This window comes from Juglans regia, chromosome 15 (assembly GCF_001411555.2).
Source record: "Juglans regia cultivar Chandler chromosome 15, Walnut 2.0, whole genome shotgun sequence".
Classification (NCBI taxonomy): Eukaryota; Viridiplantae; Streptophyta; class Magnoliopsida; order Fagales; family Juglandaceae; genus Juglans; species Juglans regia.
Genome location: NC_049915.1, coordinates 14,899,394 through 14,924,411, shown reverse-complemented (window position 1 = coordinate 14,924,411; position 25,018 = coordinate 14,899,394). Strand labels below are relative to the sequence as shown.

At 30.1% G+C, this 25,018-nt stretch overlaps 1 protein-coding gene across 3 annotated transcripts; it reads right to left on the bottom strand.

The window, feature by feature from the left end:
* Positions 1-2,394: 2,394 nt before the first annotated feature.
* Positions 2,395-11,611, bottom strand: LOC108983676 (kinesin-like protein KIN-14K). Of its 3 annotated transcripts, none has more exons than XM_035685976.1 (22): positions 11,509-11,611; positions 10,651-10,872; positions 10,405-10,562; positions 10,212-10,319; positions 9,720-9,945; positions 9,037-9,164; positions 8,862-8,960; positions 8,660-8,737; positions 8,477-8,569; positions 8,347-8,376; positions 7,715-8,056; positions 7,544-7,625; positions 7,368-7,463; positions 7,108-7,287; positions 6,826-6,932; positions 6,559-6,737; positions 6,089-6,253; positions 5,747-6,000; positions 5,381-5,544; positions 3,188-3,690; positions 2,756-2,856; positions 2,395-2,622 (listed from the first exon to the last, which is right to left on the bottom strand). In XM_035685976.1, exons 2-22 carry the CDS (start codon positions 10,763-10,765, stop codon positions 2,564-2,566), a joined length of 3,267 nt encoding a protein of 1,088 aa, XP_035541869.1. In that variant the 5' UTR covers positions 10,766-10,872; positions 11,509-11,611; the 3' UTR covers positions 2,395-2,563. The 3 variants fall into 3 exon arrangements, with proteins under 3 accessions (XP_035541869.1, XP_018810936.2, XP_035541871.1); XM_018955391.2 differs by having other exon boundaries at positions 8,862-8,945; XM_035685978.1 differs by having other exon boundaries at positions 10,414-10,562.
* Positions 11,612-25,018: the final 13,407 nt, after the last annotated feature.

Genomic DNA, 25,018 nt, shown 5'->3' with positions numbered 1-25,018 from the left:
AACCATATTAGAGAAAGCACTTTCTTCATTTGACAGTAGTTTCTCTGAGGTATCAAATTCTAAAACCCAAACAAAATCAGCTTAAAAAATTGTCATGGATTCTCAAGTTTGACTCTTTCAAACTTTTAGCATTTCTCATCATCAAAGACAGGCATTATAGCAGCCAAAAAACAACAATAACGATTTTGTTCTAAGTTTTACCTAAACGTGGGCAAGGGATTGCTGCGATTATGTTCTGAGTTTTGCCGAGCGGTGGCCGAGAGGGGGGCTAGGGGTGGGCGAGGGGTTGCGAGGGGGAACAAAGGGACTAAGATCTGAGATTCTGAAGTGTGAGAGGTTTTCTGCTGGTATGCAGTCACAACGTAGCTAAAATGGAAAGCGTTCGTGGCATGTTTCTATTGGAAGGTTGCTTTTTGGGAGTTGACAGTCGGACCATTTATAAGATTTTCTCATATGCTATTGGGGGATGCTTCAGTTACATGTCTTTCTTCTCAAATTTTAATCATTTTTCTCATATAAATTTATAGAGAAATTCTATGCATCAATCACTATTTACTTTTACACCCTACACCTATAGTTATTTTTTTTCATAAGGTGTAGGGTTATTTTTTATAAGATGTGAAGTGTGAGATAGTAAATAGTGACTAATGAGAAGAATTTTTCAAATTTATAATATAACCACTCTCGTCAAAAACTAAAAATTTATAATATATATAAGGATGTATATTGTCTATAATTTTTTAAGTGGATCCTTTGTGTCATCATTAAAATTAGCTTTTGGTCTCCAGTAATTTTCTTTTCTATTATATTTAATTTGAAAAAAATTATAATTTAATATTATATTAATTCTGTTTTAAATTTTATAATTATCTGAAGGAAATATATGTAATGAAAACAATCACATTTAACTGGGTAGCTTGCTACTAAGTATGTAGTTCATGTGCTACTTAAATCCTTTTAATATAATTTACTATCATATAATATTATTCAGGAAACCTAAATCTTAGTTTATCGTTTACATATAATTATCTCTTTTCTATAATTCATATATAATATATAAAAAGCTTACATGTAAAATTTTCAAAATTATTAGAAGAATGAAATTTCGAAATTTATTTGTTTTCTTGTATTTTTACTCACTTTATTTATTTATTATCTCATTTTGTTGATGTGTTCTTAAAAGAAATTCAATTGAGTTACTTATTCTAGTAAAAAATATTCGGCCATTCTAAAGTCATAAATATTGCTTCATTCGTGGCTATGACCCACCTAGAAAGGAAGAAAAATATTTAGTTTATAAAAAGAGATACAAAAATATAAAAATAATATTTTATTTTTTAATTTTCTTATAAACCTATTAATTCTCTTAATATAATTCATTTTATGTTAATTGTGTTTTCTAATTATGTAGCACGGCAACAACATATAAGATATATCTCAACATTAATATAGGAAACTTTGACGTTTTTATCTACTTCCATGTTTAAGGGCACGTTCGGAAATTTAGAATATTTCATAATTTTTTTAATAATAGTAAAATAATTTGAGTTAATATATTTTATTGAGTCTTGAAAAATGAGAGAAAAAAAATTAAAAAATTGTTGGATTATAATTTTATTTTGAAATATGTAAAACTTGTATTGACTTTTGTTTTTGTATTTGGATAATTATTAGGTAATTATTAGATAAAAAAAGTTAAAGATTTGAAATTAAAAAATATTTTATATTTAAGTGATATTTAAAAATGAAATTATAAAATTTTTTAAATTTTTTTAGAAATTTTTAAAAATTCTATATTTTATCTGTGTCCCTAAGTTTTCCGTCTAAAGGTAGACAAATTGCCCTATTTATTTCACGAATCTAAAATTTTCTTCCAGAGATCCATCTTCCCATGAGCAAACAAAGGGACTTCCCTTGAAATAATTGTTCGAGCTTACAGGTTGCAGAAGTTGTATCTCTATATTCCTAACTTCAATTTTACATACCTGTCTTTTATTTGAAAGAGTAATTCTAAATAAAGTTTTAAGATGTACAAAATCCGTCCATTCCATTTGAAAAAAATATTTTTTTTTCATGTAACTCGTAAGTTATAGGTTTATCTATTTTATTCAAAGAGAGTACGCGAGACTTACACACTCTAAGACTGTATAAATCATTTCTCTATTTAAAATAAAATTGAAAAAGATATGTAAATTTATTATATTCATTTTATAAAAGAGTCCTCCAAACAGAAGAATTAATTGTGCACATATACAAACACTCCAAGAAGTCAGTTTTGGAAACTGAAGCTTGATTATCAACAAAGAAGAGTATTACAAAAAGGGATATTTATTATTTTTTTTTTCATAATACAAATCTCCCCCCAATGTGGGCAAGATAATGCTGTAAAAAAAATGACTACAAGAGGCAGAAAACACCTCAGAACAATTATAATCACAAAAGCTACAGGGCAATGCAAAATCACAGAACACAATATATAAACAGAGATATTTGGTGTATATACTATATATCTATGCATGTGTATATACTATATATACTATATGACTGTCTTCTACTTTGTGGTTTACACCCATCTTTTGGGAGGCCTGACTGAAGAAGAGCTGCTGCCAGTAGTTTTAAAAGCTGAAAACAGCAATTTGTGGAGAATGTTTTAGTTACTTTGCAGGGAAAATAATTAGAAGACTATATACATTTATCTCCACTTGCAATAATAGCAGTTAATTAGTGACAGAAATTAAGCTCAAACTTTACTTACTTGGTGACACCTTTGAAGAGTCCTTTGACACTGATGCTGTAGGTGATGCAGTCCGCCCTGTCTTCTGTGCGGCTCGAGGAACTTTAGATACTGATTTGGATCTGCATAAAATAGGAATAGATTGAAAAAAAAAAAAGGTTAATAATACTCCTACAACTCTTTTACGGCTATTTTACGACGCATTTTATAATCAACCAATGTAAAAAAGTTGTACGTTTATCATTTTCTGCAATGCAGTTATGCAGTACAACTTGGAGACCACTTGGAATGAATTTACATAACAAAATTGTCCCAAAAGAGCACACTAGTGCTTACAAACTATCAAAATGAAAATTGCTGATCGAGCTTCATTCTTTTTTACATGTAAGTATTTCTTGTATCAATCAAGTTTTAGGACAGAAACCAAATCTAAAAATGATAAGTAATACTCACTTCTGCAGATTATCTAACGGTTTTGTGCCTTGAGAGAAACTAGCATTTTCTGCAGATCCATCAGTTTCTGCTCCCACAGAAAGACCACCATCAGATAAGTCGTCACTCATTCTCTCTTCATAATCTGCATGATCCCCATACCCTGAGATTTCAGCATCTGCAGGAGAATTCTGACCTATGTCCCTGAGATTTTGGTATTTACTGTCATCCATGGACTGCTGGGAATCAGGTTCAGAAGGCTTATCACTGTGCACTGAATGATTTTCATGATCAGAGGCTGCTTTCTCAGCAAGTCCTAGGCCTTTCCCACCGACTGATTTTTGGTTTCGGAGAAGAGTCCCACCAAGAGACTCTCTGCCAGGGGAGGAAGATCCATGCCTCAAAGAGACTGTCCCGTGCTTCTCACCGTTGACACCAGGATACACACTTTTAAGATCTTTAAGTAATTGCAAACGCTCAATCTCCTCATCTTTTTTTCCAATAGTGTCTTTGAGAGAAGCCACCTGAAAGTTCAACGGAAACTTAAAAAAGCAGAATCTTGAAATCTGCTTTTTGCAAGATATAAAATTGTTTTCCAACATATATCTGACGTTTAACTAGGTTTGCAGAGAACAGGTATGTAAAAATGGGATCTCTGGAAAAATATATGTAATTGCACCCCTTTTCCTCTTCTCTTGGCCGTACAAGGCATATTGAATCTTCTTCCAACTTCTAATGCACATTGGGCAATGTCTAGTGAAGAATTGTTGAGGTGCCCCTCAATACCTTCATTCTAAATATGAATGCCTTAAATATAATTCTCACTATTTTCTATTTTGGACCCAAGGAGTTCCATACTTAATTCACTTCCTTTATGATACAATGCCTCCACAGCTCTCATAATTGTCAGAAAAACATTCCCTCAAAGTTAGAAGATCTCAAGCTAAAGAGAGATAAACATATGACATGAGTCCTACAACATTTATAACCACCAGCGTGGATTTTTCGGACAGCATTAAATGTTTGAAAGATAATGTTGGGTCTACTACATGTATCTATATCTCTCCCACTTGAACCCCCAGATCTTAATCCAAGGTTGCCTACCAAAACAAGCTCTAAATCAACACACCCGAACCCACCCCCCCCGCGGGGGCAGGCAAAGTACGACATCATTGATTCTGCTGATCTAATTCATGTTGCTGCCCCTATTATTTGATTTAAAAAATAGCCTCTAAAGTTCGTTCTTTTTATAGAAGCAATTAGAATGAGTAAGTGGAAGATATTTGTTCACTATAGAACTCATTTTCTATGTTTAAATGCTTTTCAGTATGACAGATTGACCAACACAGTTATTGCAAAATTCCTCCATCACAAGTGAGGATTTATTAATAAAACTACAGGCACCATCCTCGTTGATAAAAATAAAATTGACAGACCAATACATACAAATCTGATCCATATCGTGCAAACTATATATTTAACCAAATCCACTCTTATAATTTGTGTGATAGTGAATATTCTCATAGCCATCAACACTGGGAGACCAATTTCTACGGTTCAAATTTAATCACTGCTAATTAAGGAAGACATCAATGACCTCACTTGATACTAAGAAATTCAATGAAAGCTCAATAAGCTATTTTTATAGATAAGACATATAGCTGGAAAATCAGAAGTTAGAGATGAGTGCAGAAAATTCAAAAAGCTCCCATGCATCAGTGATGCTATAGCAATCAATGAACTGCACATGATATTAAATGGGCCATGCCATGTTTGAAATTGAGAGAACTATGTTTGCAAATGATCAAATTTCAGGCCAACAAGAAAAAATGCAGTAACAACCATAAAATGCAGCATGACAACAACATTTTATCTTTATTATGGTAAGATAAATTCATATCAGAATGATATAAAGATTTTTAAAAAATTAAGTGAATCCTTACTAATAAAAAAATTTCATGGCAATTTAAAAGATTCAATTTTCCTCATTAGCTGAGTTGCATTTTGTTTTTAGCTATTTCCAAAATATATTCGAATGATAAGTTCCTACTAGCAATCTTAAAGTGATGGTTATATATTGCCAAATAGGACTTTGATCTTGAAATGCAAACATCAAATAAAAGAATCATTATTATAACTTCAGTTGTCATTCTAATTTCTAATATAATCTCTCTTAATTTAAAGATGTAAACAAATTAATATATTGATAAGCACCTGCTCCATTAATTCCCTGACATCTCTACCCTCTTTGCTGCTCCGCGCCGCACCTAACTCAACTCCAGAGACCCTCTCAGCAAACTTCAAAGTACTTAGACTTTCAGAATATGAATTCACATCTGGATTAAGCTGCACAAACATCAAGGTTTTTGCTTGTCCACCTGTGATATTAGAAACAATCATATATTTGTTTCAGATGGATCTCTATCGTACCTAGGGATAATGAATGCAAGTCAAGAATAATGTACAAAAATGTCAAGAGCAATAAATAGAAAGTTGACATCTTAATTATCTTAAGAAAATGCCAAATAATGGAAGGCAGCTCAGCTCATGACTAAAAGAAGATAACTAACAAAGAAATACCGAGAGAGCTTTGCAGGACTTGAGTAAGCTTGCTATTTCTGTAAGGTACATGAAGATTCTTTTGAGCAAGAGCAAAAATGACATCTCCAAGGGCAGATAGTGATTTGTTTATATGTTGTGCTTCCCTTAGTCTATCTCCAATTACCTCAGAGCGATCTACCCTCTCACTTCCTGCAAGATCTACCAAATTAAGATTACCATGCAAAGGAGCACCAGTCTTCACATCCCTCCCAACGACATGAATAGTGAGGACACTGTACAAATAGATTTCACTTAAATTAGGGTGCACCAGAAAAATAATAATGCAGAGATAAACATACTTAAAAGAAGAGAAATATGAACCTGTGAGAGCGGCTACTTCTTTCATTCAGGGCAGTGGCACCAACAGCTCTATTCCTTAGTCCCATATCCATTAAGTCCATTACATCTGAGGTCGATTTGACAGGTTGCATGCTAGCATCAGGTACAGCTAACCCATTGGGTTGTGAGTGACTCAAAATCCCAAGTGTGCGAAAATCAAGGAAACAAAGGATCACTATTCATCATATATTTTTACTATTGACATCAATGGATGACGAAAGGATGATAATTAAAAGAATAATGAATGGTATTTTTTTCAGATATGAATAAAACTCATTAAAAGAGGAATTATGGATAAAGAAAACGCAAATTTAAATGTAAATATGTGGTAGTGGAGATGAACAAACCCAAAAACCCCAAATGCTAAATTGTGACTGAGAATTAAATCATCAGCAAACCATACACGTACTCTCCATATATTTGAAGTGTATTTTACCAACTAAAAAGGATATTTCTTTTGAGAACCATCATTTGATAGTAAGTCACGAACTTGTTCGTTGTATATTTCGACCATCTGAACTCCCATTTCATATATAATGGAACTTCTTCTTCTTTGAGATATATCAAAAAGGTCATTTAGAGCTCGATAATTGACCCCCCAGTTTTCTTTGGTTGCTGAGTTGGGACCAGTCTGTGAAGAAAAGCCTTTATTTGCATTTGAAAGTGGAAAATTAAGATGAGGTGCTTCATATATAAGTAAATACAGTGAGAGCTCATACCATTGTGTAAGTTTTTCCTGAACCGGTTTGACCATAAGCAAATATACATACGTTATATCCATCAAGTACAGACCGAATCAAGGGTTGGACGTCAGAAAATACCTCCGCTGCCATCAGTTGAAAGAGAATGAGTTACTAATTTCAGTGTTCACCTTAAAATAAAATGCACACAAAAACTATAAGAGAATATGAAATTAATCACTCAACCAATTAGGCATTGCCGAAATACAATATACAGAAACAGAAAGTATGTATAAGGTAGATAGAGACAGTGGTCAAAACCTTGAGTTGAATCAGGACCAAAGATCTTATTAAATTTGAACAAACGATGGCCTTCTTTCCCTGGCTTTGAGCGATTGGCAACAACCAACTCCCCATTTTCACCGATATATTCTATGGTTGTCCTTTTTTCTCTCTGTCCAGGAAAAAAAGGCCTTATCCGACAAAACACTCTAATGTTTCCTGTACAAGAAAACTCAAGATGTGATCTCAAAAAATGTACTCACATACAAGGGTAATATAAACAAACTGAGGAATGGAACCTTTTAGATCCTGAATTTCATTAAACATTTTTCGGTTTTCGGCAAGAACGACATCATAGTTTTCAGCTGCATCTGCTAATACTTTAAGCTTTACTCCTGATCAAGGTAAAGTTAACTTGTGAGAACCTGCCATTAATAAACAACATAAATACAAACGTTCTACTAATTGTCCCCACCTAAGCGATCAAATTCCTCTGAATAGCTATTTTGTGCTTTCAGGATTTCTTGTTTAATGGATGTTGAAGAAAACCTCAGTTCCTGTTTGTTTCACAAGTTAGAAAAATTCTGGTTGTGCAACTTCAGTACTACATTCGAAGTTGAAACAAGATTATCATCCAAAAGTATACCTGCAGTGCACCAAACTGAAATTCCATAACGCTCTGGTAGATGTGCTCTTTCTGGTTCCACCTCTGAGATTTTGTTTCAGAATTTGACTCAAGCTCTTTTGCCGTGTTTTGGGAATTTTCTAACAGGTGCTCAAGCTCTTTTAACTTCTTCTCAAAATCTCTTTGAGTAGTTTTAGCTTCTGTTTCCATTTGTATGCATCTCAATTCACATGCCTTTTTGGTTATTTCCAGTTCTTGCTTCAATGTTGAAATTTCAAGATTGTTGTGATCCTTTTCTTTCATCAGTTTAATCCCACCCTCCCCCTCGGATTTCTCCCTTTCTTCAATTTTGACCCTCTCTGGCTGCAAAATTCCCCCTTAAAACTATTGCAAAACTTATGTGCACAACAACAGATTTTTGTCAACATCTTTTTTCTTACATCCTAATATTCAACAGAGTATTAGATGGCAGAGCATGTTTGCATTCATCACAAAACTACAAAAATGATGTTTAGACATCATCACTTTGCAAGTAAGATTTACAAACTCTACAACCAAGAGTCAACGAAAATTTAGAAATCTGTACATCAGAGGATACAATCATTTCAATCTAAAATTAACAGAAAAGATGCTTTATTGACTTTGAACTGTACCTTTACATGCTGAAGCTGGTGCATAACAATCTGTACAGAAAACTCTAATTTAGTAAAGAAAATCTTAGTACCATATACAAGAAAATACACACACACCCACACTACCTATTGACTTGTATTATTCACCAACCTGGCTCTCATCATTAGTCCCTGATGCAAGGGCTTCAAGTACTCTGATCCTTGATTGGTATTTCTCTTCACGAACCTTAAAAAGATTGTTTTGCTGCAGCGCAAAAAAGAACACATTAGGAAATTAAAATATTGCAGTGAAGTAAAAACTATTCGATGTAACAAAATCAAGATGGCATGTTACGGTTCTTAAGTGTTCTGCTTGAGTTGATATGCGACGCTCAATCTCTTGCACAACTTTTCTCAATAGACATGCCACACGCTGAGCATGCAAAAGTAGTGTTAGAATTCAGCCCTATATATGCACAATATGCATGTACTGTGCTTGTGTGTCTTTATGCATGCATTACTAATATTTAAACTCATATATCCTCCGACTAACATACATTTGATATTTCGCCATTCTTTCTTTCAATGCTTTCATCCAGAATTCCATTCACAACGCTTAATAGAGATTGAGTTGGGGCATTCTGCAACAAGAGATACTGATCATGAAAAGAAATTTAAGACCTGACCAAATATCCAGGTTTCTTGATGAGAAAAAGAAACTCAAGAACTTACATCTAGACAGTTTGGTTTCATCATCTCTGAAATTTTTGACTCAGGAAGGTCTGCATATCGCCCTTGTTTGAGTTGAAACACTTCATGGAACTTATGTCCAACCGGATGTCTTAATGCTGTTGGTTGCTCTGTGCAAGAGGCAAAAACATGAGACATCAATCGATTAAATAACAAAACATAATTTATTATTTTGTTACCTTTAACAAACAAAATAACATGAGCATTATGGATAATTTTAATCACAGGGAAACATGCATAAGTAGTGTCACAGCAATAAATCAGCACAAGATTTAGCTGCGTTTGGATGTTGAGTTAAGTTCAGTTGAGTTGAGTTCTTTATGAATAGTAGTGAGTTGAGTAATGAAGAAAATTATATGGAATCCATCTAAACTGAGTTTAAAATGTGTTTGGATGTTAAGATGAGTTTAATACCTTTTATGAAAAATTGAAAAAGGTTGTGGGTCTCTCGTATAAAGATGTTTTAAGTTGAAAAAAGTTGTGGGTCTCACGTGTAAGAAGGTTTTGAGTTAGGATGAGTTTAGTAATTTGAGAATTGAGTATTTGGATGTTAGACTCAGCTTAAAATTAGACTAAATTCAACTGAGTTCAGTAACCAAACGAAATCTTATTCATGTTTAGTTCCTAGTAGCTGCAACCGTACAATTCTTGAAACAAGTACAAACCTGAAATAACAGGAGTACGCAAGGTGCGTTGAAATTTAGAGTCAGTCACAACCTTCTGCCTTTCTTCCCCAGATAATGGAGAAAAATATCCCTGAGAAATTGCATCCCCACGAGGGCTTCCAGATTTAGCAATCAGACTAGTAGGAGAAAAACCATCCCCAACAACATTTGGTATAAATCGTGCTCTAAGGGTTACAAGGCAGTCAATAACAGTCTTCATAGATCCCTGAATAATACAAAACCCAAAAATGAGAGAGAGAGAGAGGACCATTTTCCAAGCAAAGACCAACAATTGGATAAATATTAACGAGTAATGCTACGTGCAGTCATGAAGTACGCAAGCGCCGTGCAGTCGCTTTGAAAAAAAGTGAAGTTCACTATTAAAAAATTAATTTTTTTCTTGTGCGTCCCGTATTTTTTCACTTTTTTCAAAGTAATTATACGGTGCTTGCACACTCACAACTACAACTATTATTTCTCAAATATTAATACCTTCTGTAAGTCGGACGCCTTGAATCTAGGAATCACCAAATCATCCATAGCTGCCAGGAACCTTTTAATATTTTCCGATGGGTCTGATGAATGATTGAGATCACCTTCCTAGAATGGAAAATTAAAGTTTGGGTTAAGAGTTTAACATCCATATAACTTTGTAAAAGAGAGAAATGAAAACATTTTCAACAACCTCACTCACAGAACCAATTCTCAGTCTATTCAATATCCGACACAAAATAGTACCATCAATCAAGCACATTCTCAACTCTTCATCTGAAGCATTTAGTGGTAAGCTTAAACCCGGGAGAGTATTATTCAACCATTCCACTAATATTGCTCGCTTCTTTGCTGGAAAAATGAAATTGAAAGGAAAAAGCTTACGAATGAAGATAGAAAAAATAAAAAACCAAAAGTGGGAAAAAGCATCTCTCTTTACCTTCTCCCTTTGCATTATTTGTTGCCATTCGTTCCAAACCATCCCCACCAACAACTCCATTTGAGCTGCCGAATGCTTCATATTGTTTTGGGGAATGATCTAATGCTGAACTCATGATCAGATGCTTGAGAGGGGCATCTAGAGTCAGAGCTCAATAATGAAAACACAGCAAAATTGGATTTCTAGTGCTGCTTCGCCAAGCAGTCCTGAAAACAACATTGTCTGAAATAAAAAATTCAAAAAGATTGTGTTGTTAGATCATTCTAAAGGTTCAATAAACTACCAGAATGCAAAGTCTAGCCTATAAAATTCAAACTTCCTGATGCTGCAAACACCTTTACAAGCTTCAGGAAAAAGATACAAGAAATAGAAACAATTTGCCAAAACTGCACTCGAATAAATAAATAAAAATTGCAAAAAAAGGTCTTAATTATCATAAGAAAATCGACAAGATTAAAACCCGAGGGAAAGACCTCAGGAGCTTGGAATTGGACATAGCAAAATAGACAATTGAAAGGCAAAAACATTTCATCTCAAAAATGAAAATACAAAGATGAACGCAAATCAAGATATTTATTTTCCACACAACGTTAGGATTCTCAATTTCCACGAACGATGAGTATGCATCAAAAACTACTTAGTTACAAACTAGAGCTCATAAACATCAAACCCAGTTGCCAAACTTTCACATTTAGTAATGCATGCTAACAAAACATCGATTACTCCAAGAATGTTAAACAAACAAGGTGGTAATGTACATGAAATGTGATTCCCAGGAAAAACAAAAACAAAAACAAAAAAAAACCAACATCCAAGAATGTAAAGGAAAAAACATGCAGCAAATTATTAAAAACCGACCTGGCAGAACAATATTTGCCACCAACGTTATGTTAAGGCTGAATCTAACTTTGTCACGTCTATTGATAGAGAGGCAGATTGAGTTTCCTTCTTCTTTCTTCTTCTTCTTTTTTTTTTTTTTTTTTTTTTTAAATAAATATTTTTTTTTTCCAGATTTGTTTTGTGTTCTGTATATCGTTGGCATTGTATGAGAGGCAATTACTTGTCTGCGAAAATAGGAGTGTTTCTTCGTGAAAGTTGGACATGTTGCCACGTGTCTCAGGCCTGAAGTTGACGTTCCGTCTTTTGTGCTACGGCCCATCTATTACGTGGGTAAACGAATTAGGCACTGTTTGGAGGTTTTGGATTGTAGTTCAACTTATATTTCTTTTTTTTTTTTTTCTTTTATTGTCTTTTGTTAGCTTTTATATTCTCTTAAAAAATTTGTAGATATAATCACTATAAATAATCTTTCTCTATTTTTTTTTTTATTATTTTTTCTACTAAATTTATTTGTACATTAACTATTCTTTTTTTTTTTTCCTTTCGGGGAAAGAGCAGAAGAAAATTTTTTAACTTATTTTTTTCACATTTTCGTAATTATTTAATTTTTTTTGTACCCATGTTTTCAATTTTTCATTTGTGACGAATTTTTTATAAACTACTTATCTCTCTAAACGATAATGTTTTTAAAATCAGTGCTTTCATAACAATAATATTTTAAAAAAAATCATATTTTCATAAATGATCAATTTTTTTTTTTTAAAAGGATAATCTCAATGTTAACATTTTTTTCCAAATTTCAACTATAACGTATATGAGCATGAGAGAAAATATAAATGACTTGAATAAGAATTTGTTTTATTGGTTAGAATAAAATATTATAAAAAATGATTTAGTGATGAATAATAATTCTTCATATTTAGGAAGCCACGGTTCAAATCTCAAAATATTTCCCTAAAAATAGGCAGCCAAATGGAGTGGAAATTTTGTTAAAAAGCTAAAAATTTTGACTAAAATTTAGGGAATTACATGCTATAGGCATCCGGATGTGGATGCTCTAATAGAAGTAAGAAGAGTATAGAACTAGGATGCAAAGTATAGCTTATAACATTCTTGGAGTAATGTTGAAAATACCTTTTAATTTTGTAATCAGTTTTTAGTTGGCTTGTTACACGCACAGAATTTTTAGAATTTTCAAATTTTTTAAAATTTTTCATAATTTAAATTTCATTTTCAAACATCATTCAAACATAAAATATTATTTTTAAATTTTTAACTTTTTCATCTAATCATTAGTAATCATTATCCAAACACAAAAATTAATACAACTTTTACAAACTTCAAAACAAAAATAATATTCAAATAATTTTATAATAATTTTATTCAATTTTTTCTCTTTTATTTCCTAATATCTTACAAAACAGTGGTGGATCTACATAGAGCTTGACCCCCCCCCCAAGATTTTTCCGAAATTCAAAATAGCTCCTAAATTTTATTCATAATTCCATGTATATAGAAATTGGGCCCTAAAAAAAATTAAAATTTCCTTATTCTCGTGTACTTTCTAAAGTTTTGTAAAATTTCAATATACGTAGAAATGTCTCTGTAATTTTTTTCTATAATTCTTAGATTTTGTATAATTTTTATATATTATCTATTTTCAAGGATGTGGCCCCACTAAATTAAGTTAAAACTAAGATTAGGAGAAATAATAAACTATTAACATTGACTTCAAAAATTTTTATTATATAATATTAAGTTTCTTAATATAGAATCTAAAGTAAAAATACAAAAAAATCATTAAAGATTGAGGAATTATATGAAAAATAGTGGAGATGTTTTATCCTCTAAATTTCATTGAGCAAGAAAAAATTTATTTAAGGTCTCAATCAACTGTAGCATTTTATGCTTAATGTGATACTAAAATAGATAGATTTTACATGAAATTTGATAAACTAGCTTAGATATTAGTATGCAAGATGGCATTCTAAAAGATCACTTGATAGTTTTTATGAATAACAATTTCTCAATATTTCATATTTACAAATATAATAATGGATGAGTATTATTTTATGAAATATTTTCGTAAAAAATTTGAAACAAACACTAAGTTGTGTTTTTAAAATTTTATTTCTACGTTATTTGGAAAATTATCAAGATTTAATTTTATATGCAGTTATGCTTTATGACTTTGTAATTTTTATTTTATTTTACATAAACATTTCGTGCAGTAGAAAAGTTTGTCCTCTTAAGAACAATTGTTGGTTATGCCACTGCTACAATACATCTACACTGAAACCATGTCGTTATTATTCACAAAATTATGAAGTACTTCAAATATCCAAACATCCCCTAAATCTTGCTTCTTGTTCTTACTCTATACTTGACTTTATAATAATAATACATATTTCACGCATCAATTTTATATCAAGAGTTTTATAGTATTTATTGAATCAATTCGAATTAGAATTTCTTTCATATAAGTTATTCAAATTTTGTCATTAACTAATTTGTGATAAAGTACATAAACTCCTTCCTAGCTTCTGGAGAGCCTAATCCAAGGCATTTTACCAAGCTTTTGAATATTGTTTTGTATCAGTCGATACGATCGAAATATGCTGTACCAACCTAGTAAACGATATAGAGAAAATCTTTGTTTCTTACCAGTACAAATTTCGGCCATACCGGTATATTTCGGCCGATACTAGCCGAAATAAGAATTTTAGCCAGTATGTATTTTTAGTTACTTCTTTTCATTTCTTCTTCTGTCTTCTACGATTTTTGACCTCAACAGTTCATATGAGGCAAAGAGATAGAGAGGGACTGGTCTGCGTGTTGGGTGCAAGGAAAAAAAATAGAAAATAGGAAAAAAAAATCGTGAAAGAGAGATGGAGGAGATAAATATGGGAAGAGAAAAAAGAGAGAGAGAGGGGACGTGGGGCAGAAAGAACCGCAAAAGGTGGAAATCTAGTGCAGGATTTGCTTTTTTTTTTTTTTAAGTGAATTTGTTTTTTTTTAGATATAAAAGATATATTCTATTTATATGAACCATAAAATGAATAGAAATTTTATCTTTTTGTAGTTTATGCATGTATATATATAATTTATTTTTGTGTAGATTATTTCGAAATGATACCGATACAAAAATATTTCGTTACAATATCTTGACGGAAACAATTACCGAAATGATATTCAAAATTTTGCATTTTACACCCAAAAGTCCCATTATTGAAAATAGTTTCTCATTTTACCTCCCTTTAAAAATATGTTAAAAAAATAATTCTCCTTTTTCAAAACAATCAGAAATAATTAATATATCCTTAAAATATAATTAAAAACTCAAAAAGACCATCTGATCCATGTCCCAAAAAACTTAAAAGAAAGTCTTTCCTAGAGGTTTAAAATCAACCTTGACCCTTCAAAATTATAAAAGCTAAAAAATCTCTCCCCTGTCCTAAGAAAAGCTCTTAAAAGTTCAACTTTTAAGTTTTGTGAATATCTTTCAATAATTTATTATTTAGATATACATATTTCCAACTTTTGAGTTTTTGTGAATATCTTTATATAATGTATTATTTATATATACGTATCGCTAATTATATTCATAAAGACTCAATAAATATTAAGAGCATGATTTCCACTTGTTTATTTATAGAAAATTTGGATAGCAACACGAGGCTCCGTTTGGAGTGAGAAGTAATTTCAATACATCTCATTTCATCATTATAAATTTTTTAAATTTTTACACAAAATATAATAAACAATTCAACTTTTTCAAATCCTAAATCAATAATAATAATAAAAAAAATATTCTAACGATTTTTTATTTAACTTTCAACTTTCATTTTGTTGAACCTAATGTTTCAAGTTTCATATAATTACATATTTACATATGGATTTTGATAATAAGAAATGAATTCAAGTATAAACGAATCACAAACTCAAGTTACCTACGCAATGAAGTCAAGCATATCAATGAACCAAGCATAAGCAAGAAAGGGAACAAACTCGCAATGAAGCTCTTAGAGTAATTTTGTACATATCTTGATAAAATTTGAAATTAGATTAAAGTTTAAAATTAATCTTTTATCATAAAGCATCAAATTGCATTTTTCACATGTACATGACATATTTAAAAAAATAAAACTTTGATTTGAATATTTTGAAAAGTGAGTGATGTTGTCTTTGACAATTGCGAAAAGTAAAATTTTGATTTAAATATTTTGAAAAGTGAATAATGTTGTTTTTGAGCAGTTAATAGCAGAGGTTCAACATTTATGAGAAAAATAGAGACAGTTTGCAGTTAATCTCGTTGGCTTAGCTAAATAAAATATGCATCCAACATATCTTGTCAATGATACCAAAATGGGAAAAAGTTTTAGACTAGAACATTAACATGTTTTTTCCAATACTTTATTTGTTGACCTTGTTATATATACTTGGAATTATGTTTATTTATTGCTTGAAAAATTAACGCACATTTTCAGGGAGAGCTTATGTATTATTATAGGTTTCAGAGTTCTACTAAGTATTTGTCATAATAAAAAAGGGGGAGATTGTTGAACCCAAGGTTTCAAGCCTCATATAAATACATATCTACATATGGATTTTGATGATAACAAATGAATTCAAGCATAAAGGAATCTCAAGCTCAAGTTGCCTATACAATGAAGACAAACATATCAATGAACCAAGCATGAACAAGAAAGGGAACAAACTCGTAAATGAAGCTCTTAGAGTAATTTTGTACATCTCTTGATAAAATTTGAAACTGGATTAAGGCTCAAAATTAATATTTTATCATAAATCATCAAATTACATTTTTCACATATGCATGACATATTTAAAAAAATAAAACGTTGATTTGAATATTTTGAAAAGTAAATGATGTTATCTTTGACAATTGTGAAAAGTGAATGATATTGTCTTTGATAATTTCAAGAAAATAAAACTTTGATTTAAAAATTTTGAAAAGTGAATGATGTTGTTTTTGACGTGTGAATTTTTTTAAATTTGAAAATGAAATCTCATATGCATATAAATAGCTCATTTGAGTTCTTCAAATTTAGAATAATATATACAACAACAAGAGCATACAACATTCATTCAAAGCTTTCAATCTCTATTCTCTAAGCATTAAACCTTAACTCTTGTTCATTTGAGAGAGATGCAGTTTGCGTTGTATTGTTTTTATTTCACTCATTAAAAAGTGTTTTCTGATAATCTACCCACTATCAGCTTTTGTATCTATAAAATATGTGTATAACCCTTGTACGTGTAAAAGTTATTCTACATTGGGAGTAGACGTTGAATCACCACGTGTAAGGTGATTACAAGTGTAGAAGGTGTTCTACACAGGGAATAGACGTTGAATCACCACATGTAAGGTGATTGCAAGAGTACAAGGTGTTCTACACAGATTCTTTGTAGCGATATTGCTCTAAGGTGTAATAGGTTTTTATCTCATCTTGAAGGAGATTGGATAGTGAATTTGAGAATTCTCAAGGGATAACTTGAGGCGAGAACATAGGTAGTGAGGGTGAACCTCGTTAAAATACTAAGTTTGCTTCCTCTTATCCTTACTCTTTATATTTACTGATGCTTCATATTTTGTTCATATTTTATATTGTGTATTTAATTTATAATTGTAGATTTTTAAATACAACCCAATTCAACTCCTCTTGTGTTAGTTATCTAGGCAATACATCTCAACTCACTATCAAAAAGGCATCTCTATGCCTTATTTAAAATTCGACCTCTGTGCAATTTCTGTTAGGATTAACACCTCATAGGCCGTAACAAATTTTGAATTAACCCCTCCATTACAAATCTCACCCATTTTAGTTTATGGAAAGCACATGTTATCCTATGATTCGTCACGTGTCAAACTCTTTTATTTTATTTTCAAACTTAAAAATAAAAATAAAAATTATTTTTTACATTAAAAAATAAAAGATTAAAAATCCACCTTTGTATTAGGGGAGACCTTCTCTAGCTCCCCACCGGCCACCACATGGTGGTGGCTAAGCTCAAGCCATTGTGGGATGGCTACGCTTGACCAAGATATGGCCACTTCATGTGACCAGCTCTAGCCATCCTATGATTTGTCATGTGTCAAATTTTTTTTATCTTATTTTCAAAACTAAAAATAAAATTAAAAAATATTTTTTACTTTAAAAATAAAAAATTAAAAAACCACCTTCGTGTTAGGGGAGACCTTCCCTCCCCACCGGCCACCACATGGTGGTGGTTGAGCTTAGGCTATTGGATGGCTACGCTTGACCAAGATATGGTCCCCTCATATGACCAGCTCTAGTCATCCATGTTGTGGCCGGATCTTGGCTAAGCATGGCTGCCCTACAATGGCATGAGCGTCGCCACCATGTGGGTAGGCGAGTTTGACTATCCCATGTGGTCAGATCTGGCTACTCATGTGGTGGTGGCCGGTGGGAAGAAGACGCCTCCTCTCCTACAAAGCTGTTTTTTTTTTCTCCTTTTTAAAATTATTTTTTAAAAGAAATGGATTATTAAAATTTATTTTCTATTTGAAATTTGAGTTTTGAAATTAAGAAAAAAGAGTTTGACATGTGACATACTCATGAAGCAACACGTGACTTATAAGGGTTAATCCCAAACAAGTCAGAGGGGTTGTTTGCCAAATTTTCCTAATTTCAAATGCTTAAGATATTGTCATCATAGAGGTAAAAGATATATTATAAAAAATGTAAATGCGAAGTTATTTGAACCTATACGAATCGAATCAAATTTTATATAAATTAATAGTTTATTAATCGATCGTAAATTTATGTTTGTGATATTGGGCGAATTGTAACTTCTATAAGCTGGACGTCCCAAGTTTGAATCTCTGAGATGAGATAAAAAAAAATTTTTGTTAAAAGTTGAATAAAATTTTATTATAATAAAATTTTTATTTTTAGATTTAAAAGAGTTGAATTTTTTATTATATTTTGTGCGAGAGTTTGAAAAAATTGTAATGATTATATGATAGTGATAATGTTACTATCCATTTACTACTTATAGTGTATTTGAAATTTTTTATTTTTTATTATTTTCTTTTAAGTATTTTTTAACATCCTTAATCATTAAAAAAATTAAAAAATATATATAATTTTACTAATAGTCACTTCCTTATCTATTAAATAAAATAAAAAAATAAAAAAAATCAAATACAAAAAGAATAACAAATGCGTAGTTGGTAGGTAGTAACCATAACATTATCCATGATTATATGAGATAAGATGAGATGAGATAGTTTGGTTTTGTGTAACCAAAACAACTACTCTTAGGGCTTGTTTGGATTTTGGAAGATGAGATAGTTTCATCTCATCCTATTTCATCGGGTCTCTTTTAATTTCATTTTCAAAAATTATTTAAATACATACACTTTTCAATTTTAATTATTTAATTTTTTCATCTAATCATTATCTAATTTTTACAACTTTTCTAAACTTCCAAATAAAATATAAAAAACAATTCAATTTTTTCAAATCCCAATACAAAAATAATATTAAAAAAATATATTTTAACAATATTTTAACTTTATTTATATTCAAATTTTTTTCTCATTTCCAAAATCTCATAAAAGATCACAATTTAAATTTTTTTACTATTATTCACAAATAATTTAATTACTATTCACATATTTATCATCATATCTCATTTCCCAAGTATCCATTAGTCTTATTGTACTAGAAAATTTTTCTTTAGTTTGGATGCCCATATGAGATACAAACTATCTCATATGAGCTGTTCTTCATCTTTCATCTGTCTATCCAAACGACAGAATATAAAATTTTATCTTATCTCTGATTTCTCAAACATTGCTATAGTAATGATACAGTACCATTACAGTTGATCTGCTACAAAGTTTCATCTATCTCTATAGTAATGCTACAATACCGCTACAATATTGCTAACTATCACATTTTTAATATATATAACTATCTATTAGAGTTTTTTATTTTTTTGTAATATATAATTAGAAAAACATATTTTAAATTTTATAAAATATAGTATAATAAATAGGTCATAATTTGTTATATAAAAAAAGTCATAATTAGAATAATTTTGTTTAATAAAGAAATGCGTTCATATTTGAAAATATTAAAATAATCACGATCAACTACAAAAAATATATTTATGAAAAGTCAAAATATTTATGAGTTTTTAAATTAATAATAAATATTACTTATTTTTAATATATTCATAATATTTTCCACCCAATAATTAAAAATACTTTTCAACAATTGGTGGACTCATCTCTTTATCAAATCTCTAAATAGTTAAAATCATATCAATCATCTCATCTCATTATCTTAACATTTTTTTTTATAAAATATCTTATCTAATCTTACTATCTAAATATATATTTTTTTACAAACTATCTCAAATCTTATCCTAATTTAAAAATTTTATTACTATTTAAAATATCTCATCTAAATGTAATCAAACGAGGCATTATACTCTTATAAATTAGTCATGACTCTTTTTCAAATAGACTGTCTGAATAAAAAGGAAAAATATTTTAGTCACAAATAAATAATGTAAAAATAATTTTATAAAATGATCAAATAGACTGTCTAAATCATTTGATCTTGTTACGTATAAAAAAAAAAAAATCATTTGATCTTGTTTACAACTTTGTAGCAATCTAAGGTAGCATTGTGGAGAAAAAGCTAGTACTTCTAGTTTTCCTGAGGAAGAGAAAGGAGAATAGAGCAGTGTGCGATGTATGGATTATAGTTTTTCCCCCATGGTTCTATAAATAAAATGAACTTGATGTAATCTCACAATCTTCAAAGCTATGGCAATCTCTATATTCTCTCTCTCTCTCCAAATACACCATATTGAACAAGATTGGATAATTTTCCATAATGATGCACACTCATGACTGCCAAAATGCCCATTCAAACAAGTTAGAAGATCCCCACTCTTTGTAGAACTAAAACTTTTAATGGCTTGAGAGATCGATGGAAGAGCTAAAAGTTTTATTTTATAGAACTCTTTGTACTTGGGCTATTGCTGTGGACTTTAATGACTTAGACTTCCATGATTTCCTTGCTTCTAATGCGCCTACTTAGTTAGGGCATAAGAGTTTTGTAATTGGCTTTTGCCCTTTCTGTTATTAATAAAATCTGTTTACTTACTAAAAAAAAAAAAAGAAAAAGAAAAGAAGAAGATCCCCACTCTTCTTACACACACAATGCCAATCAATTGAAATAACACGTCTCTTCCTTACATTATCCAAGTTGAAAATCTTCTCTAAAGCTATTATCCTTACAAAAAAGTTGGCTCTTGGGGGTGCCTTATTTAGCCGAATAATCTTCCAAGGAAAAAGGGGAGTTTCTATGAGCACATACCACATTGTAGAATGACTTTACCCTCAAATACTTGTTTCTTCATTTGAGCCCATATTAGTTTATCTTTGCCACCCGATCCGACTCTGCTAGAGTACAAACAGTTGAGGAGCGATGTGAAGTAATACCATAATTTCAATTAAAAGCTTTTTTGGCTTAGTATTTTAGATCTGATGTGGGTTAATGGAGTTTGTATCTCATTTTTTTTATAACCATGTGTTGCAGTCAATGGTAACTCGAAAAATGGATTCTTGTGATTCTAGAAATTGTGATCAGTACACAATGTGCCACCAATCTGTGTGTTGTACTATCTGTTATTTTGTTGCTTTTCTTCTTCAACCCATATTTCTATTTTATAAGGTTTTGGCACAATTTGAATTTGATTCCTTCTGCAAAGGGACATGAGGCAAGGAATAAGCAGGCCTCTATAACCATAATTAGAGTTAAAAACTCACATCTTGTGAGCAGACAAATGGTTGTTATTAAGTTATATTGGTTGATTGGCTTGATAATGTGATTCTGAGATGGGGCTGCTGATCTACTTATTAATAAAATGAAAGAACTAAGGTTGTTGATCCTCAGATTTTGTGGTTAACTATGGTTTTGTAGTAGGTTGGGCATATGATCTTGGTTGGCCTTTGGGCACATTTTAAATGCCTCCATTGTTTACTGTGATTGTAAACGAATCGAGCTGTTCATGACTAACTTGAGTTCAAATCAGATAAATATGTATTTAAAAAGATGGGAGGGAATCCTTGTATCACTAAAGTAGCAAGCTTAGGCTTGCTCTTGTATATGTCCCGTATACTTGGGCTCTTGCCTACTCTTTTGATCAATATAAATTTGTTTACTGATAAAAGAAAAAAAGGATGGGAGGGAATCTCCTACCTTATGTGATGGTGCCACTTAAATCTTTGTGAAGATAAGCCTTGATGTAAATATATATCAATGTATGAATGTATATTTAAAGTTTTGAAGATATTTATATAAACAGGGGCTTTACTCGTTGAAATTTGCTCATAAAATCATAAGATATGATATGAAAAATCTATTTTGTGATAGAAATCATATATGAGTCCTACTTATAAAAAAATTATATATGAGTCCTTTTACCTGCAAGCTGGTGTGAAGTAAGATTTGTTTGGAATAATAGTTGGCTATAGCATTGGAAGAAGGAATTCAGCTCTGCTTCCATCTTGCAGGGAACTCAATTGGGTTTGAAGGTGAATGCTCAAACAAGATGCCTTGTCAATAATGGCTTGTAATTTATACTCCAGTGCCAGTTGCTGATATGGAGGAAAATCTTTTGAATCTTTTCAAAATTCATTGAGAAATTAGAATCCACTATTAGCTTATTCTATAAGGTAGGATATTGGTAGGAGTGATCAGGGAACTGTGGTTGGTGCCAAGCATTGGTGAAGACATTTTACTGCTTATAAGAATTAAATGGCTATGATCTAATTTTATTAATTTAATGGATGATTACAGGTTCAAATCATATGCATTGCTTGCAGGTTATGGGGAATTGCATGAAATTGAAGTACTTTCAGTATTGGGATCCTTTTATGCATATTAGGTCAATTATTTTCATTTATATTTGACCCATTGCACCTCCCAAGTCCCAACTATCAAAAAGTGCCAAATAGCACTCATGTTTAATTCTAACCATTGGATAGATGAAAAATATGTGACGTGGCACAATCTTGATTGTTAGATCTTACCAAATGATGCATATTACAAAATTTTGATTGTTTGAATGTGCACTGCATTAATTTTTTTTCCCAAGTAATTCGCATTCAGGCCACCATTAATGTCAGCTGTTTTTTCTGTATGATTTGGTCTGAATCTGTATTTTACTAAAATGGATGAGAAAGTTAAGTTCTGTGAGCAAAGTCAAAGGCCAAGTATTCTTACAGAAAGGTAACGGTATTTCAAATACCGTATTTGTGCAAATTACCACAGGTATTTCAAATAGCATAGCAACGTGCTAAGCACGTTTGTCTAATTTAATAAAATAATTAATTTTAAGAAATATTATTATTTTTTTAAAAATAATATATAAATTTTAATCAATAAACAATTTCAATTTTAATAAACAATCAATAAATAATTTTATTAATTTCTATGCAATACAAACAATCAAATTATCTATACTTTAAATAAATAAAAAATGAAGGTAACAAAATAACATATCAAATAAAAAATTATCTAAAAAAGGAAATCTATAAATGAATATATTAATGAGAAATGATATTTGTAATCGTGAGTGAGTAAACGTCGTGTAATTATTTTAAAAAAATAATAAATATAAGATCCATATGAAAAAAATTAACTTTTTAATAATACTCTACTTTTTTCAAAATGATTGTAATGTGTTTGTATATTTTACGATTATATATCGTATTATTTATAATATTTATTATTATTAAATATAAATAAAAAATAAAATTATTATTTTCGATCCAGCAGATATATGGCAGCGAGTTTGCTCGTAACCCAAGAAAAATATCTACTACGAAAAGCTGCAGTGCAGAAAGATGACGTACGGTTTCAATCAGAACATACAAAATGATGAAGATCGGATCTTTACTATATCTTCTCTTCAGACCTAGACCAGTTGGTGTACACCTCGATAATCATTTTTATTTGTCTGTACTCCGTACTCCTGCTGAAATCCTAGTGCCATCAATATCTTGTATCGTTAATTTCAAAATCCCAGCCAATTTCATGATGGGAATTTATCAAGGTGATATTATATTAGTATTCTTTGTTAATGGTCATGGTCAGAAATTATATATAGAAAGAATTATATAGAAGAAAGACCATGATGCCCTGCACCTTGCTTGCCGGAGATCAAATCATCATTTATTATTACTTGTAAAATTAAAAAACAATTCGTTGTCATCAGTTGTATCAGCCTAAGTGATATTACGCCGAGGGTACGTTTGGATGATTAGAAGTTTTGAGAAATATTGAAAATATTTATGAATAGTTATGAGTAAAAATTAGAGTAAGTTTATAGATTTTATTGAAAATATTTTGAATTATTTAAATATGTAAAATATATTGAATTGTTAATTTTTAAGTAAATAATTAAAAAATATGAATTTCATAAATATTATAATAATTTTATTTTTAATAATAAATATTATAATGATTTTATTATAGTAATTTTTTAATATTAATAAATATTATAATAATTTTATTTTTAATTTATATATAATAGTGATAAATATTATAATAATTTTATTTATATATATAATAATGATAAATATTATAATAATGTTATTTTTTATTTATATATTATAGTAATTTTATTTTTAATTTATATATAATAGTGATAAATATTATAATATTTTATTTTTTATTTATATATAATAGTGATTTTATTTTTTATTTATATATAATAATAATAAATATTATAAAATATTTGTAAATAGTTATAAATAAAAATTAAAATAGATTTATGAATCTTATTGAAAATATTTTAAATTATTTGATATGTAAAATATTTTTAAAAATATAAAAATATTTGAAAAATATTGAAGATACTCTGACATCCAAATATAGCCCAAGTGATTGATAGGAGACACTTTGTATGCTCGACCACTTTTTAGGGCTCGTTTGTTTTCAGAGATAAGATGAGTAGAGATTAAAGTTAAAAAGTTAAATAAAATATTATTATAATATATTTTTTAATATTATTATTATTTTAAAATTTAAAAAAATTAAATTATTTATTTTATTTTTGTGTGAAAATTTAAAAAAATTATAATGATGAAGTGGGATGTTTTTAAAAAATAAATAAGGCCTTAATGTGAATAGGTAGTAGCTGGCTAGAATTTTGGGCCAGTTTCCTATTAATTGAGATCAGTTTTTTTTTTATTTTATTTTTAGTAACAAAAACCAATCAAATTATAAATAAATAATAAATGTCATTAAAAAAAAAATATGCTGGACCTTTCTTATGCTCATTGGGTTGACCATGAATCTGGGGAAAAGATTGTTTTTTTTTAAAAAAAAAAATAACAATTATGAAGAACTGAATGATATTAGGAAAAACAATTATGAAGAACAATTATAAAGCAATATTAGGAAAAAAAAATAATAAGAACTGAATGATATAAGTGGAGCAATTAAGAAAAAGAAAC

What these genes read in the sequence shown, in the direction of transcription:
- LOC108983676 (XM_035685976.1), bottom strand. Translation starts at nt 10,765, where the DNA reads ATGAGTTCAGCATTAGATCATTCCCCAAAACAATATGAAGCATTCGGC. An exon ending in AGGCGTCCGACTTACAGAAG is followed by an intron (nt 9,946 to 10,211) that starts GTATTAATATTT and finishes TGTATTATTCAG; the next exon opens with GGATCTATGAAGACTGTTAT. An exon ending in TCAGGGAATTAATGGAGCAG is followed by an intron (nt 3,691 to 5,380) that starts GTGCTTATCAAT and finishes TTGAACTTTCAG; the next exon opens with GTGGCTTCTCTCAAAGACAC.